General features: G+C 40.8%; 1 protein-coding gene across 2 annotated transcripts in view; it reads left to right on the forward strand.

The window, feature by feature from the left end:
- Nucleotides 1-17,595, forward strand: part of aatka (apoptosis-associated tyrosine kinase a) — a 30,928-nt gene that overhangs the window by 2,924 nt on the left and 10,409 nt on the right. Inside the window, exons 3-4 of one of the 2 annotated variants that reach the window (XM_032536526.1) lie at nucleotides 10,005-10,138; nucleotides 14,300-14,441. In XM_032536526.1, the coding sequence (XP_032392417.1) occupies nucleotides 10,005-10,138; nucleotides 14,300-14,441 (276 nt within the window). Of the gene's footprint in view, nucleotides 1-10,004; nucleotides 10,139-14,299; nucleotides 14,442-16,224; nucleotides 17,210-17,595 lie in introns of those variants that run through there. The other variant, XM_032536527.1, reaches the window with a different exon arrangement.

The raw sequence follows: 17,595 nt of genomic DNA on the forward strand, positions 1-17,595 counted from the left end.
ACAAGCTGACAATGCAGCAACCGTGGGAGACTGTCTGTCAGCAGTCTCCTTTTGGTGCCTGGAGGTGGCAGTGGCAGCTAGTGTTCACATTATGGATGGTATCTTAGTGTAGACGCAAAACAACACACACTGTCACATACACACACACGCAGCATGATGCACAATGCACATTCCACATGCAGGAAAATTGTTCACATGCCCTTGCATACACATGGACACACCACTGCAAGTTATAACCAAGGTGGAACTGACACCGGAGAGGAAATATGTTAAAAATGCTGTGTCTTGACTTGCTCACAGAGCTCCTCCCACTGACACGGTCAGTGCAAGCCAGCCACCGCTGACTATTTGATTATTCATCTCTCCATGTGTAACCAAGCACTTTAGTTACATAAGTCAGCCTCTGGGGGAACTAGAATAAGAATGAAGTGGATTGAAGCAGTCAAGAGAAACTATCTATGTCTCCTCTATGTGCTCTCTGTGTGATGATGTTGGGGGATGTGGGTTTTCTTAGTGTCACAGTCATTAAAGGCTTGTGCATGTGCGATTGCATACTTAATGGGCTTCATGCAGTATTTCATTTGTCTGTTGAATTTAAATGCTAGAGCAACCTGAAAGCCATTTAGCAAGCAGTTCCCATAGTGGTGGGTGTTATTTGGTTTATTCGGTTTGTTTTTCTTGACACACATAACGCATGCACGCACGTACGCACGCTCGCACACACAAACACAGACACACACACACACACACCGTCTTTGTCTGCATCATGAGACTCTGGGCTGAAATGTCATTCCAAGCACATATTTCTATGTCTGCATATGGTTTGCACATGCATCTAATTTGTGTTTATCAGCCTGAAGCCTAACACACACGGGGCCCAATCTCTCCTTCCTGGTGTGTGTGTGTGTGCAGAACTGTGTTTTGTCAGGTCTGTGTGAAGATGCTTTAGTCATAGATGATACTATACAGGTAACATTGTTTCAACCTATATAGTGCCTTTATATATGTCAGACATTAACTGAACATGTTAATTAGAGTTCTACTACTTGCTGTTAAATCAGGAATTGCTAAAGCTTAAATAAAAATATTTATTATCTGTCCTTCCATTTAACAAAATGGTGAGGAAGTTCTCAATGGCATACTCGTGTCCAAAAAGGCCAATTGGGATATCACAAATTAAAATTTCACCGTGTGATTTTGATAACTAAATATCCTAATGGTATTGATTTAACTATACTCATACCAGCAGCTATCCCTATTTTTGATTTTTCACTGTCACATATGTAGAAATGTGTGTCTGTTCAAAATTAGCATTCAGTTGACAGAAAACAATATTCAGTTGTTTAGTACTGTGGACAGAGACTATGTGTCCTTCATTAGGGTTTCTAAAGAATCTACTAGATATGTCTTTTGCAAGTGGTTGATCTGGTATGTTAAAGGTACTACGTGCAGCATTCTCTGTTATCGTTTAATTAATTGTGAGGATTAATATGTCAGTATTTAAAAAGATTGATAGCACCTATCTCATGGGATTGTTAGTTCTTGTTCTCTTCAGAATTTACGTTGTTTCCTCCTCCACTTGACTTAAGAGGATACAAATATTTTCAGTCCATTCATTCAACTGTGTTTCTCAGCTCTGATTGCATTTGTTCAGATGGAACAGTATCTCTGATTCTTTTGTGCTCCATAATAATTATCCATTTCAGCAGATTTTCTTCCAAATTTGACAGCCCACTCTGCAAAATGCAGAATAGAGGCCAGTCTCCTTTGCAATGATCTGTCATATCTATAATTAAAATGATGTCTTAAATGAATGAATGCAATGCCCTGGTTATGAACTCGAAAGGTCCATCCATCAAAGACAGAGTTGATATTCAAAGCATTTGTTTCCAGCAGTATGCCCTTGCCCGTGCTGTCGTGGGACGGACATGACAGATCTGTAATGTTGATCCATGAAGATCCTCCTGGGCTCTCACTCCCAGTTAATGGCAGTTATCATGGCTCTATGCAGGGCAGCACATCCCTCTGCCATCTGCAGTCTTTTACATAAAGCATTACTAGAAAATGGCAGAGGGATGTACATTGGTGGAGGATACGGTAACATGCTATTAATCATGTCATGCTGTTACTTTTGCTGTCTACTGGAGAATGACATGTGTGCACATGTGTGTATGTGTGTGTTTGCAGAGTGCTTCCTCCTGTGCACCTCTCCATGTTAAGCCCTCCCTCATCACAGTCGGATGCTATTCGCTCTGCCATTCTCTCTCATTTTCTTTCAACCTTGCAACTTCTGCTTTGGCTCTCCTTCTTCTCCTTTCTCCAGGGCATTTTCTTACCCTTCCCCTGTCGTAACTCATGATCTCTACCCTCTTCATGAAGCCTGTAACAGACGGTTGCTGTCGGACGTCTTTCTCTCTTGGGAAGCCCGGCTGTATCAGAGCACAGCTTGCCTCACCTTTAATCCCTAGAGACGGATACATATAGAACAATTCTTTTAAAACAGGTGCTCAAATTACATCTTGACACCAAAGATGAGCTAACCACTTAAGCCAACAATTGATCCATAACGATTGTCCTCATGATTTTTATTTACACATGCAGAAAGGCAGTGGAGAATCAATATTTAGCTTGGCTCATATACAGAATAGCAGCTCTCTGTCAATTACCTGAATCTAGAATTCTGAATGAGCTGTAGGCCAATGGTTTTTAACGTTGTTCTGTTGTAGGCCACACCTGTCATCCAACAACTTTCAGTCAATTATTGTAGCTCTAAAGGTTTTCTGCATATGTGTGTTTGTTGATTTAGATACTTTATGTAAATTCTTTGGCTCTGCTCCTGCTTCCTCCTGACTGACCTGTAATTCTTAACCTAAGGTCACACTACTGCATCCTAAGCACTTCCCAACCATCCATGTTGATTCCCAACCATTGTGTTTATGTGTGAGTGTGTGTTGTTTTTGGAAGCCTCTTGGTGCAGCCTGGGCAGGGCAGATGGAGGAGCTTGTTTGCCCCTACAGCACTGTCCAAATTTAAGCGCATGCTCAGAGAGATTTGAGTCTTTGTGCTCTCTTTGTGCATTTTATGTTTACCCATTAGGAAGCATTGAGCAGAGGTAAAAGGGCATTTAAGTGGCTGAATAATGGATAGCCTCCTGTTGCATACGGTGACACTAGCCTCGACAGAAAAAACTTCCCTCAGTCCTCTTTGCTGCATATTCCATGCAGCTTGGTTGTTAGTGCCACCTGGACATAATTCTAAGCCACCGTAGCCTTCCTAACAGACACACAGCTCAGCCCACTGCCACTGAACGCACATCAAATGGAGACTTTTACACAACACGATAGCTGCATACTGTGTGTCCCTATTTGCAACCAATCTATTGAATGCTAGCTGCAGTTGAAATTGTATATCACCCTCTCCTCCCTCCCCCACTCTTTGTCTCCCCCACTATTTTTTCTCAAGACGATTTGATCGCAGTGGTGTGTAGTTTGGCACACTGCCCACCCTGCAGCACTGTCATTACTTGGTCTCTTGGTCAAAAAAAAGAAGTGTTGTGTATGCATAGCAACAATACTAGCTAGAAAGTAAAAAAGGGACAGACAGAGGGGAGGTGTGTGTTAAAGCATGCTACATTAGGCTATTGGTGGTGTGTTTGAACTCCAGGACCTCTTCATTGACTTGGGGTTGATGCTGTCAGGAGCAGCAACTACCCACTGCTCTTAGTTACCACGGTAACTTCAAAGTTATCCTACGCAGCCAAGTGCAACACCTTGACTAGGCTTTCTGTGTGGGTTCACGTTCTTAGGCTCAAGTGTGGATACGAACACATGGCTCGGCCCTGGCCTTGATACAAGTGTAGGAGGCATTGCAAAATGCCTCACTCTGCCTTGAGGAAAACTCCTATTTTCTCTCAACAATCCTTGCACTGTTTCCTCTCTACCTCTCCTACACGTGTCCATTTGAAACAGATTTGTTGAACGCACTATGAGCTTTATCATGTGTACCAGTTGGTAAATATCCCGACAGCTGTAGACCTGACATTAAGTTGCTACAGTGGCACAGCAACAGAAAGTCCTACCTCACTGCTGCATGCTTTATTTATGATCTACCATGAAAAGCTCAGTGGCTGTGCTTAACACACTACCATTCTCATCTTGTACTTACACGCATGAATACACCATTGAAATAAGCATTCTTTTTTCCTCCTTGGGCCTCTGTCTCTCTATATGTCTATATTTCTCTCTCGTTGTACATTACTTTCTGGCAGTAATCCTCTTGTCAGCTATTGCATTTTATGGGTATTATTCAGTTGCATGTTTAGAAACATGCATTAACATATATATACCTTGACAGCACAAACCAGAATTAATTAATCCAAGCTGATGAAGTTGAGTAAAACCGATCCGGTGCAGGAGGGCAAAGTTAAATGAAGCAAGACTTTTATTGATAAGTCTCACTTTTGGAAAATTGAAAGCTACAGCAATGGCCTCCTCAATGATTCATACTATTTACACCTACAACTTTTTTCCTTCTTTCATTCCTCTCTTCATCCCACTGCGTCCTCCTCATTGTAGGCCTGAAATGTGGAGGTGGTGGGTGCCTCTATCACTCTCCCCTGCTGTTTGTCAGGACATGGCTCATCTTCTTCCAGTCCTCAAGACAGCTTTTTAATAAAGCGGGAATGAGCCTGGCTTTAAGTGCTTTATTTTCATTTTGCCATGCAGCTGGTGAAGTAATGTGTGCTTCTCAAATATTTATGGAGGACCCTGGGTCGTCGCTCTCTCATAGTTATTCAGACAGGGTTTGAGAGGAATTCTTTATATGCTGCATTTATGAAAATTGTGTCACTGATTCTTCTGTGGATGACAATTTTAGACTTTCTTGTGGTGAATGAACACTTGCTAAAGGTATGTAGTTGAAGTGGCTATTTGTAAATTTCAGTTTGTCTTGATTCTAGTGGCCACTTTTGACAAACTCTGTAGTGTTTTTACCACACCTGCTGTTGTAACGATCTATTCTTTACAGTGCTGTATTGCCCATTGTGTTACTGAAATGGCGTTAATGAGAGGTCATGTAGTTGCGATAAATATTTGCTCAGACAGAAAATCATTTATTTACAACAAGAGAATACGTTACAGATGCATTGTTGCATTTCAAGTGTTGCAAATGTTAACTTTGCCTGGATGTTATGTAGTGCCGTTTGTAACGCTGAAAACAACAGCTACAATTTGTCACATTTAGCTTCAAACAATGTTTAAAATACTGGTAGGAATTTTTTAGGGTCACGTTTTTGCACATTTACAACAATATTTGACAACTTACAATATTTGACAACAAACATATTTTAAATATTAAATGTTAGACCTAAATGTTTAATCTAAATGCTAAATCTGAATCTAAATGTTAATTGTTAAATCTAAATCTAAACACTAAATCTAAATTTTAAATTTAAATTTAAATTTAAATTTAAATTTAAATTTAAATTTAAATTTAAATTTAAATTTAAATTTAAAATCTAAATCTAAATCTAAACGTTAAATGTAAATGTAAAATCTAATTCTAAATATAAATGTTAAATTTAAATGTAAAATCTAATTCTACAGGTCACAAGTCCCACAGTTCATAAAAGTGACCCTAAAACTCAAAGTATTCTTCAAATACAGTTTTTCCAAACGTGGATATTATTTTAGGTAGTTATTAGCATGATAATCCATGTCAATTTCCCCAGATGAGTTGTTTTTTATTTGTTATTTGACCCTATGAACACACACTGACCTCCTCAAGCTTTTATTTTGGTTCTTTGGCATTTTGAATTTGCATATTAGTTAAGTATTTAGTTTTACCTGAAACATTTAGATTCAACATTTAGATTTAGATTCAAAATTAGATTTAACATATGAATAAAAAATTGGCGCTGAATCGAAGGAGGACATATTTAATGTAGGCTACTGATTTACAACCACAGTGCGCATTTTAAAGTTATTTTATGAATGAAATAGACATTACATACCTCAGGCCAATTCAGAGTGAGTTTTGAATCCTTTACAATCCTGTAATTGTCTCCATCTGTTGAAAGCCTGCCAGTCGTCAGCCACTTTCCCTTTCCTTTTTATCTGTGATGGGCCTGCCCCAGTATCAGCCATAACCATAACCAATAACTTCTAAATTAAAGAAAAATACAATTAGGCCTATAGAAAGAAATCTCCTTCTGCCTTTTACCTGGCTGGATACGCTAACACAGCCAAGACTGTCCACTTCCTATTTCAAGGTGAAAAGTTGCATATTGTTGGTTTCAATGTTAAGGTAAGATATATCATTTTTAAAGATACTGAACACTGTTAAAAGAAAACAGAAGAATTGTGTGTAACAATGGCATAAAACTTGACAAAAACAAAAAACAGAGCAAATACATCATGACGAACAACTTATTAGAAATTACAATGTGTTTTTATGTATGTTTTATGTCCTGTCCTTTGGTGTGCCCCAAGTTAGATGTGAATATTGATCCCTGTTTCCCTTATCAGCCTCTACACAATGTGTCTTGTCACCACCCACTCAGGCTTTGTGTTGTGGTATGTAGTGGTTCCAGAAAGGGCACTGCTTGGGCTAGCTTTCCCCCTCTTTTCCACTTCACAGACACTTTCACATGGAGACACAAGCACACAAGCTGTCACAGCACAACACAAAGATATAGACGGGAGAAAGTGGCAGTGTATGAGGCATCAGCAAAAATGTGTTTCTTTCAAAAGTGGGGAGACAATGAGGAGGCATGAGGTTTACAGCACCGTGAATGGCATTTAACTAATATGCATTGGCCAGCAACATTGTTACCATGGTAATTTGTTGGCGGGTCAGTGCCCAAACACACACACAGACACACACACACACACACACACACACAAATACACACACACACACATGCGGTAGTTCTTAAAAAAAGCTTTCGAGTAGGAACCTGGATGCACTGTGCCTGTCTGTTTTCATTGTCTGCCCGTGTGTGTGTGTGTGTGTGTGTGTGTGTGTGTGTGTGTCTGCCTGTAAAAGTGTGAGTGTAGGCTTTGTGGCTGTGACCTCAGGGTCAAGCTTTGGTTGGAACAGTGCTGTTTGGGCCACAGGAGCTGTCAGGTCTGGAAAAGTCAGTGTGTTCCCCACAGCCAAATGGGTCAGGACTTCTGAGTCTCAGTCAGTGAGCCGGAACAGTACGGTGCGCACACGCATCACACACCACAACTGTGGTGCCCAATTGGTCCATTTGGGCAAAGTGCTTGTGTTGTTCTCACAAGTATAGAGAAATAAAGGGAATCTTGGCATGAGGACATGTGCCAGTCCTCTTCGTTAAAAGGGTATGATAAATAGATTTGGAGCGCATACTGTATAGAAAGGGAACCTGTCATCCACATGGGTAACAGGCCCAGGACATGGGCATTTCAAAGGTAGACATTAGTGTTGGGGGAAAAAAATGATACAGCGTAGTATTATGGTAGTATTGTGATATTTTCCGTGGCAATACTGTATTGATACACGGGCGCCAAGTATCAATCTTTCATTATAGAAATTGCACATGAGAATTTAACTTTTTGGTACGAGAATCAATTGTGTTTTAAGTCCACTAGATGGTGGAGTTGAGTTTTTTTTCTGGTGAGGTCAGCAGTTTTCCTTTGGGGAAATAATTGGAAGTTGAAAAAAAAGGTAATAAATTTAAATATATTGCAGAATATAGCAATATGTTTAAAATGGCAGTCATATGGTATGTGGACATAAGTCTTGTGATAATATCATACCCTGGAGTGATTCTCAGCCCTAGTAGACATGTTGGCATATGGGTGTGCTGACACATGAGGGACTTCTTCCAGATTGCTGTGGTTGGCTAGTTATGTTTACATGTGAGTTTAGTGCTAACAATCAATATATTTGGTTTCTTATTTTTCTGATAAAAATACATGTTGTAAAAAAACTGTTAAGAGTGAGAACTAGGAACAGAGATGCGTACAGTTCAGACAAGGAACACTGCATGAATTTGCTGTCTATAAAACGGTAAAGTTTTTAGCCTCAGCGCTGTGTGCTCTGCACTCTCTCCTCATTGGGATCAATTGAAAAAAGACACTGGTGCTCAGAAAGAAACGCTATATGGACACAGGCCCTAAATCTGTCTTTCATTAATTACTATGTGAAAGCCTAATACTAAATTGCTGGAATAACCCTTAAATTAAAATATTTCACAGAGCAGTTCCATGTGGCAACCCCTCCTCTATGGTCTTATAGAGCTCATGGAGTTGTTCTAATACTCTACTTTTTTGTCTCAGCATTTATAGCCAGCAGGTTGATCCTTGTCTGTGTGTCAAAAACACTAAATAATAGCTACTTGGGTGAAGACAGACCCAATTTTGAAGCTACATGTAAGAGAGGAAAAGGAGAGACAACGTAAAGGACAATGCAACATTTTTCTCTTGTATGTGCAAAGTATAAAAAATATGTCTCCTTCCTACTATGCGTTATGTCAGCACTTTCTTACATACTGTATGTGGCTTTCTTTAGGGGCACACTACAAGAGTTAGACAGCAAGGACAATGCAGTAGACATCAACAACGTATGGGGGGCAGAAAGAAGTGAAGTAGGGATAAAACAGGCCAAACAGAGGATGATGAATGGTGTGCAGGGAAAGAGAGGGTCACTGTTTTACACTCCCTCTCCTCATCCAACTTAGTAGGACAGTAGGCCACTTTTTAAAGTAGCGTATTAGTGACTAGTTAAAAAATGTAAAAGGACTATTGGTAATCAAAATGGGACACTAAATAATGCATACAGTCAAATGAGAAAACCAATGCTCCATTAGCTCATTTGAAAGCATTTAATATGACTGAAGGTCGGATATGTGTGCTTGTTATATTTTATACATGTCCAATGAGATGGAGGCTACAGTAGAGCTCTCCTCATCACTCCCAGTAGATGGCTAATGCATGCAGTGGTTAGTTGATCTAGTAAAAATAACCACTGAGTGTCCAACACTTCATTGACTGAGGTTTGAATGCAGGCGTGCAAATGTTTGCAGAGCAGTGGGCCTTGATGCGGATGTTAACAAAACGTCATGTAGATATGGAGTGTTTCCACAAAAAAGGATTAATTATCGGCTTAATTATGAAATTTAAAAATATCAACATGTTGAGGATAGGGTAGATAAGGGATTGAATGTGTTCAGTGAAGGTTTTGATCTCTTTCGCTCTTCCTTTCTCTTTCTTTCTTCCTCCCTCTCTGCTCTTTCATCTGTTCTGGCAGAAGGTTTAAAACTGTAAATCAGATTATGTGGATGTCCTCAGCTACTTGGGGCTAAAAGTCAAACTGGCACATGGGCTGCACATTTGCGCACTACTGCATAAAACAATGACCGATGGTGAATAACTCACACAATGGGAAAATAATTACACACAATTACCAATAAGCATGCGTGTGCTTAGTCTATTGGTCACTGACCCACACAAAACATGTATTTGATACACTGCGGTTGAATTAGAACCTTTTTTCAAAATGCTGTGCACTTAGACATAACTACATAAGTTTCATTGTGTGTTGGTATTTAATTGTGTGCATTGTTCTGAAATGCAGTTACTCCAATTAAATAAATGGTGGGTTGTATTTTGAATGGTTTCTTTGAAGGGGATGCATGCCAGGCATTGCAGGGGCATTTCAGAAAATGAAAAGCAAATTATAGCATTTTTCATTCATCAGATGTTTACATTGAGAACAAATGAGCCACTAACACCTACTCTGCTGCTTTAGTAAATTATTATCCCGAGAGAGTCATGTTTGTAGTAGTGTGAACCTTTTAGCCTTAAAGATTCAGAGTGTATTGAAAGTACTATAATTAAAACACAGGAACTTCCAATGGCTATGAATGGGAAGCACAAGATAATGCTTATTATGAGTCACATGAATCTTTCTTCAAGCTGCCAATCTGACCCCTGTGCTGTCAACCATTTTAACACTGGCATTATCCTCTTGTGTTGCAGACGGGGCTCCGCTGAGCGAGCTGTCGTGGCCTTCATCACTAGCGGTTGTAGCTGTCTCCTTCTCTGGCCTCTTCACTTTCGTCTTCCTCATGCTGGCCTGCCTCTGCTGCAAGAAGGGCGACATCGGCTTCAAGGTGAGCTCACTGCCGCCCCCTGCTGGAACGGGTGAGGAGAGCACAAACTGTGTGTGCACAGTGGATGGGAATCCTGACCAGTGAGTGATGAAAAGGAAAAGGGAACTAATACTTTTAAGGTATCAAATATGTGTTACTCGTACTAACACACAGACATGAAAAAAATCACCTTAATAAACTGCCGTTCAACCTCTTTTTAGTCTTTCATTAAGTAAAGGCTGAATTGAGGTTCTTTGAAGAAGAAATACTTTATTTAAAACATCTACATATACATTCAGTTTTGTTTGAAAAAAGGAATAATGAAATGTCAAGTTGCAACTAACTGTTATTTCCATTATGGATCTATCTACCGATTAATGTAACACTGATAAGCACTTGGTACTGTTAACAGTTTACATTAGACCTGATTCTTGGATATGACAGGATGATCATTGTTAATTGATACAACTCCCTAACCTACATTTACTTCAAATGCTGAAGGACTGTTGCCTCATTGTACGCAAGTAATGCCACCAAGTCCCCTTCTTATCCCAGGCTGACAAACACTGTCTCTATATTGCCTTCAGCTACCACTATGGCTCAGCCATGCTGTGCCAAACATCAGCGTTGAACTGAGCAGGTCATGAGGACTAATGGAGCCTGACACAGGCAAGGGGCATATGGAGAAGGAGAGGGAGGAGAAACCCAAGACACGCTGTGCTGGCTGTTTCTTGTCGTTACTAGTTCCCTCTTTGCTTGCTGCTCCTGTAATGGCATTATCACCAAAACATATTTTTCATTTTGGTCATTAATTTTCAATGTTTGTAACTCATCTTTCAGCCCCGACTGAACATCCTTTTGTTAAGATCACTTATGCAAATTATTTTGTAATTTGAATCAACAATATTCAGAATGGAGGGAATAAAAAACCATTTGGACTTTTTGTGTTGATAAGAGAGCTGCAGGAGGCAGAGGAGAGGACATGAGAGAGGATGAGAGCAGAGCAGCTTGCTTCTGTGTGTGGTAAGAGTCAGGTCTGTGCTGTAGTGTGCATGCTGAACGGTGGGAACAGCCTGTGGTAGGTAGATGCTGCAGGTACATCAGTGTCGCTAATGAGCACAGCATAGGCAGGCTCCATTAACAACTTCTCGACTTTTCATATATGTGTACGTGCGTGTGCCCAGCCCACAGCAGTCTGTCTCATTATGTGAACGTATATTTTAATAACCTGCAGGAACCGCGGTAGTCTTGGTCTGTGTCTGCTTTCCATTGGCTTGCTTTTTACAGTGAAAAGACTAATGGCAGAAGAATTGCTCTAGCGGCTAATTTTGTCATGACTCCACCTTGAGTGTGGTTCGTATACCAATGTGACACTATTGATTCTTGCAGGGATAGTGTCTTATGCAGCCTGTTAACAGATAGTTCACAGTGAACATTTAGTTACAATACAGCTGGAAGTATTTTATTGTAAAGATACATTAAAAAATGGGAGGATAGTTTTACTAAATTATTGGTCAAAGGTAGCAGGCATTAGTTTCCTTGTTATGAATGTTAAGTTTGTTGCATGAGTTGTACATAAGAATAGGTGGAGAATAACAGCATTAATTTGAGCTCAGGTAGTCTCTATTTGCAGTTTGCAGCTTTACTGAGTTATGTGACTCATTTAAAACTGTGGGTCATAGAAGTAAATGTGATGTAGAAAAAACAACTGAAAAGATTACAATAACAAGAAAGTGCTTTGTAACTGTGGTTACTAACAATGAATCTTCTGTCAGAGAAGCACAACATTCAGTTCTCGCAATTTAAAATGAAAATATTCTAATTTATTTGGGTTATGCTAAACCAGTTCAAAACTAATTTACACTTTAGTGAATAAAATGTAATGCTTGTTGTCTTGATTATAGTTCATTGCAATTCCAGACTATCAAAAGAGAAACTATCAAATATTTTTCTTGCTCTCTTAGTTTGGCAGCAAACATCACAGAGTGGTCAAACAGTTCCCATTCTTTTTGGCACCGGCTCGTCACTCAACAGCTCACTTGTGTGCTCAAGGTGTGCAGTCTTGTGGGACTGCAAAATTGCACCGCTGCGCCATGCACAAAGCTTCATTATTCCTCTCCATCGCTGTACTCTTACTGGAGCGCGTAGAGTGAGGCTGGGTATTAAGTGCTTTCTAAACTGAAGGCTCTCATGGGAGCTATGCAACGCTGACTCACAGCCAGGTGCTCGCGTTCACACTTTGCTCTGAGGAGAATGGCAGATGGTTCTCTTGAATGAGAAACACACATATAGAGACTCATATATATACAGTCACTGGTGTTTTTGGACACCTGTAAATACACAAACACACACACACACTATGAGCCATTAAATAGTTCATAATAGTCCATTGTGCAACTCCTGCTCTCCTTTTTCCTCATTTCCCCCTTTTTTCTCTTAACTTCTTCTCCTTTCTTGACATCTGTAGTTTCTGCAAGTGGGAGATAGGCTTGTTATAAATAACAGTTACTTAACCAGCAGATGCATAGATGGGTGGATGGCTCAGTGGTTGTGAACGGAACACTATTGCCAGCCAGGTTTCCCAACATAGCCACACAGTCTGAGAAACTGCTAACAACATTGACTTGAAGATCATTGAGTGATGTTGCTTTGTGTAGGAGGACACAAACAGGACAGCATCAAGAGGGGTTTTGAATGAAATCATACATTTAATGGAAATAGGGAGGCTGTGATTCTAATCTGATGTCTGCTATAATCTAAAAAATCATACAGACAAGGAAATCATTATAAGTGCAGCATGCCAGTCATTGTGATCTGTGATCTTGGTTACTTCAGTTTCTATTCAGTCAAGCTTGCCTCAATCACTCAATCATGTCGTGTTAGGAAGTAATGCAAATGGGTAGAGTTGCACTATTTCCAAACAGACACATAGTTAAAGATGCATAAACAATATACATTTGCAACAATGCAATTGTAACATGATGGTCTTTTAGAGCTCATGGAGTTGTTCCACTACTCTACTATTTGTCTTAGATTGATAGCTTGAAGGTTGATCCTTGTCTGTGTGTTAAAAACACTAAATAATAGCTACTTGGGTGAAGACAGACCCGATATTGAAGCTACATGTAGGAGAGGAAAGGGAGAGACAACGTAAAGGACAATGCAAAAATTTTCTCTTGTATGTGCAAAGTTTGAAATCTGTCTCCTTCCTACTATGCGTTATGTCAGCACTTTCTCACATACTGTATGTGGGTTTCTATAGGGGTACACTACAAGAATTAGACAACAAGGACAATGCAGTAGACAGCGACAATGTGTGTGTGGGGGCGGGGGGGGCAGAAAGAGGTGAAGTATGGATAAAACAGGTCAAACAGAGGATGATGTATGGTGTACAAGGATGGAAAGAGAGGGTCACTATTTTACACTCCCTCTCCTCATCCAATTTAGTAGGGATGGAGAGAGGTGGGGGGTGGGGAGATTTGCGGTTAAAGGATCAGAGTTTTTTATGCATAGCTAATAATCTCATTCTTGCTCCAATTTTAAAGTAGTGTGGACACTTAACCTTTAATGTAAAGGTTATTTTTGGTTATCTTTTTCATAGTGCACAGTAGAGGATGTAACTTACAATGCACTAGTGCAATGTATGGCAGCTGTAACAGCACAGTTTGAATCATGAAGCTTCATTTAATCAGGACATCAGGGTTTCCTTTCAGATATTTTTGACATGATGTACTAAAACATCCTTTGAGAACAATAAGCCCTCATGGGTTAAAATAAATCTCGACATGTACTTTTTATTCTGTGTAAACAAATAGAAACTGTAACTATGTATGTGAAGTCACGTTTTGTTTCTTTACTTACAGTAATGGTATGTAAAGTGCAGTTTTTTTACGAAAAGCAACTTGGGTTTGTATATGTGAGTCTATATGAGGAAGAAAGAATAGACTGAACAAAGAAAGACTTGTGAATACAGTTTGAAGACACATTAGTGTGCTTCCTCCCACAGCGTCTTTGTCGTGACCCACACAAAGCACCCGACAACGTACATGACTTATGTATATAGCTTGTGGGTGTGCCTCAGTGCATCTGAATGCCCTCACAGTTGAACCATTGTCTCCCACTATTGCACTGATAGAATGGCTGTGAGTGGATGACTAATTCCAGAATGTTTCTTTGCATCAGGAGTTTGAAAACACTGAGGGAGAGGAGTACCAGGCAGATCTCTCTACCCTCGCCTCGCCTTCCTCCCAGAATGGCCCCGAGGTCTACATCCTTCCCCTCACTGAGGTCTCCCTGCCTGTCTCCAAACAGCCTGGCAGATCCAGTAAGAAACTATGCAACACCATCAACACATAACACCTAAATATATCTGCTTGGACTTTTAATGACCTGTTTTTGCATTTAGTTTTTGCTTCCTGGTGTTTTTCATTTCTTATTTTCTCTCATCTTCTCTCTTATCAGTATCACATATCTCCTTAGTCATTATTAATTACCAGCTCAAGAGAGAATTTCTTTCCCACTAACAGACTATTAAAACAGGTTGTTACTTCTCTGGAGCATAGCGCAAGTAAATTATGTAACATCTTACAGGCTCTATTGATTTAAATGGGATAAAACAAAGTACATTTAGATTACCTTAGCTGGAACATACATGACCTCTTTGATTTGTTATTGTTTATTATATGTCTCTTCTTTCTTGCGTTCTCTCTCCACGTGGGAAAGACACCTGTCCTTTTGTGCAATGCATTTAAAAATTGAGCAACTGCAAATGTTGCATACTGTATGTGAAAACCGCAGCGCAATAGAGAGGAAGGAATTTGACCTAACACTAGTGGGCATTACTTCTGGGGTTTTGTGTGTGTTCGTGTATGCATTCTACATTACATTGTTCCTATTTGACTTAAATCTTACATAATCCAACATCTATACTTCAGCACACGTCCCTATAACTGTATGTTGTGGTCTTACATTTCTATATCCATGATCCTCCTCAGCAACATCACAGCCTGTTTGTTTACCTTCAAGTCATTCTGCCTCAAGCCTAGCCTGTTGTGTATGTACATGTATGTAGAGTAGGCTATGTTTGAATCTCAGTGTAAGCCAGATCCTGGGTGTCTCTCCCTGCATGACTCACTGGTTGTCTGCACTGCACTGTGCTCAACCAGAAGGGAGGCGAGTTGGGGCTCAGCTTCCCAGGATGTGAGCTACAGCAATGATTGGACAAGGCAGCCTCAGGCTTTCAGCCAATTACTAGCCTCCGCTCTGTCCTCCATAGCTACCGCCGTATGATTGGACCAGGTGTTGCAGGGTGAGGAATGGATAGATGGCGAAAGGAAACAAAAATTGTTAAAAAAGAGAGAATGTCTCCTTTCACTGATTCATAGAGAATAGTCTCATACTCATTCCTTCTTTCTTATGTAAAGTAAAATATGTTCTTATTGTTACAGTATATGTAGAACATTTTCATTTTCATTTCAAAAGTATTACATCAAAATACTGCAGGTCAAAGACTGAGCAGGCTCTTATTATATTATATTAACACCAGGCCCATGTCATAAATCCTCCACCCCCACACTGACGTACACACAATGAAAATGAGCCTAGTAATTGCATGCTGAACAAAAACACTAGTTACATAGTTTTTTCTCTAACCATGAATGGCTTGTACTATATCACTTATATACATTCTGTATGAACATGCAGTACAACGTTTGCCATTGATATGACAGTCCTGCTTTTTACTTGTTTGTCTAATCTTTTATTCAAGAGGTCGTTCAGAGCCTTCTAACCCACTACAGAGGCTCAATGCATCAGAGTGAGTGTGTGAATCGATTGTGTGTGTATCATTCCACGGGCCCACCAATCCCACAGTCTCACTGGACCCCACCATGCCAAGAGTAGGACGGGAATGCACACTTACACTCACACATTCCAGTTTTTAATTTCTCTCTGACAGGGAGGGGTGGTGGAGGCTCAGGGGGTTGGGGGGTCGGGGGTGGAGAAGTGTTGGACTGTTATCACCGGAGAATGGGCCTTGTGTGAGTCTGCACATGAGTGTTTGTGTGTATGTTTGTGTGTGCGCATGTGTGTGTGTGTGTGTTTGTGTTCCACTGGGTACCAGGAGACGCAGCATGAGTGTGTGAGTGAGCGAGCCAAACAATGGCCCTGATTTAAGCCGGGTGGGTAGTGGATGAGCATAAGGCTGGGCTGAAACTTCCATGGAACGCACCAGTGGAGGACTGGCATTATGGGCCGAATACAGTGAAAGGTCTGTGACAGAATGAGGAGAGACACGGGAAGGGTGGTGGCATGCACCAGGACCTTAGAGTGGGGAGGGGAGGCTTGAGATAGGGCTGGGGAGTGTGTATGACAGAGGTCTTTTCTGCATCTGACAGAGAAGTGTTTGTGTCCTGTTTGGATGAGGAATGCTGCAGTCCTGGGTGACGGGGGGGGCATTATGTGGGCCTTATGTCACAACTGGGTGTCTTGAAGCAGCACATAGAGCTGGCGCGTCAGACGGCACACTACCAACATGGGTGATGGTCACATCAGGCGTAATGCGTGACCGGACAATCTCTGCAGCCAGGGCAGAAATCCTCGCGTGTGAAACCATCGGCAGATTGTTCCAATGAGTCGAAGCTGTGATGCGTTTCTTTCTCTCTCCGCTTACTGTAGATTTAAATGTAGTCTGTATAGGAATCAAGGATTTCGGTGTTTGCTCAACAGCTGGAAAGCTCTGGACAAGCACAGTATGTGTGCTTTTGTGTGTCCCAGTTGGAGGATGAGCTCGGTGCAGACTGGGAGAGGCAGCGTGGGGAGCTTGTTCAGCTGCGCGAGGGCTCAGAGGGTTAAATCCTGCCGAGGCTCTCTCACAAACACTCTGCGAACGTGGGTTCTTTCTCAAATACACACAATGAGGCTAAGATGCCTGGGGTTGGGGCTGGGGCCACGGGCTCTTGGTTCTCACACTCTGAACCAGTACTTCATCCCTCCATGGGACTGTCATGGTGCTCAGAGTGGCTGGCCGCTCCACTGCTCCACCATCATCTTTTCACCATCATCTTCATTTTTGAAATATGAGGATCCATGGAGGTATTTGAATTTGTGCATGACTTGCTGGCTCCAACTTTCCTTGTTCTTGTAGACACCTATTTAATTATAGTTGGGACGATGTGTTTATTTGCCTTCAAGCACACACACACACACACACACACACACACACACACACACACACACACATTTTTCATTTAGGAAAATGTACATTTATTGTTTGTGCTAATTATGTCTGTAATGTTTCCCTGTGCTGTAGGAAACTGTTTCTGTTTCCATCTTTCTATTTTTCTTTTATTAACTTTTTGGCACCTTGAAAACCTTTCTTTCTCTGTCGTTTATTTCCTCTTGATCACTTTTTTTCCCAACAGTCTCTATTTTCCCCCCCCGTCTAAACATAATCTTTTGTCTTCTTTTATTGTTCCTTT

This window comes from Etheostoma spectabile, chromosome 15 (assembly GCF_008692095.1).
Source record: "Etheostoma spectabile isolate EspeVRDwgs_2016 chromosome 15, UIUC_Espe_1.0, whole genome shotgun sequence".
Taxonomy (NCBI): domain Eukaryota; kingdom Metazoa; phylum Chordata; class Actinopteri; order Perciformes; family Percidae; genus Etheostoma; species Etheostoma spectabile.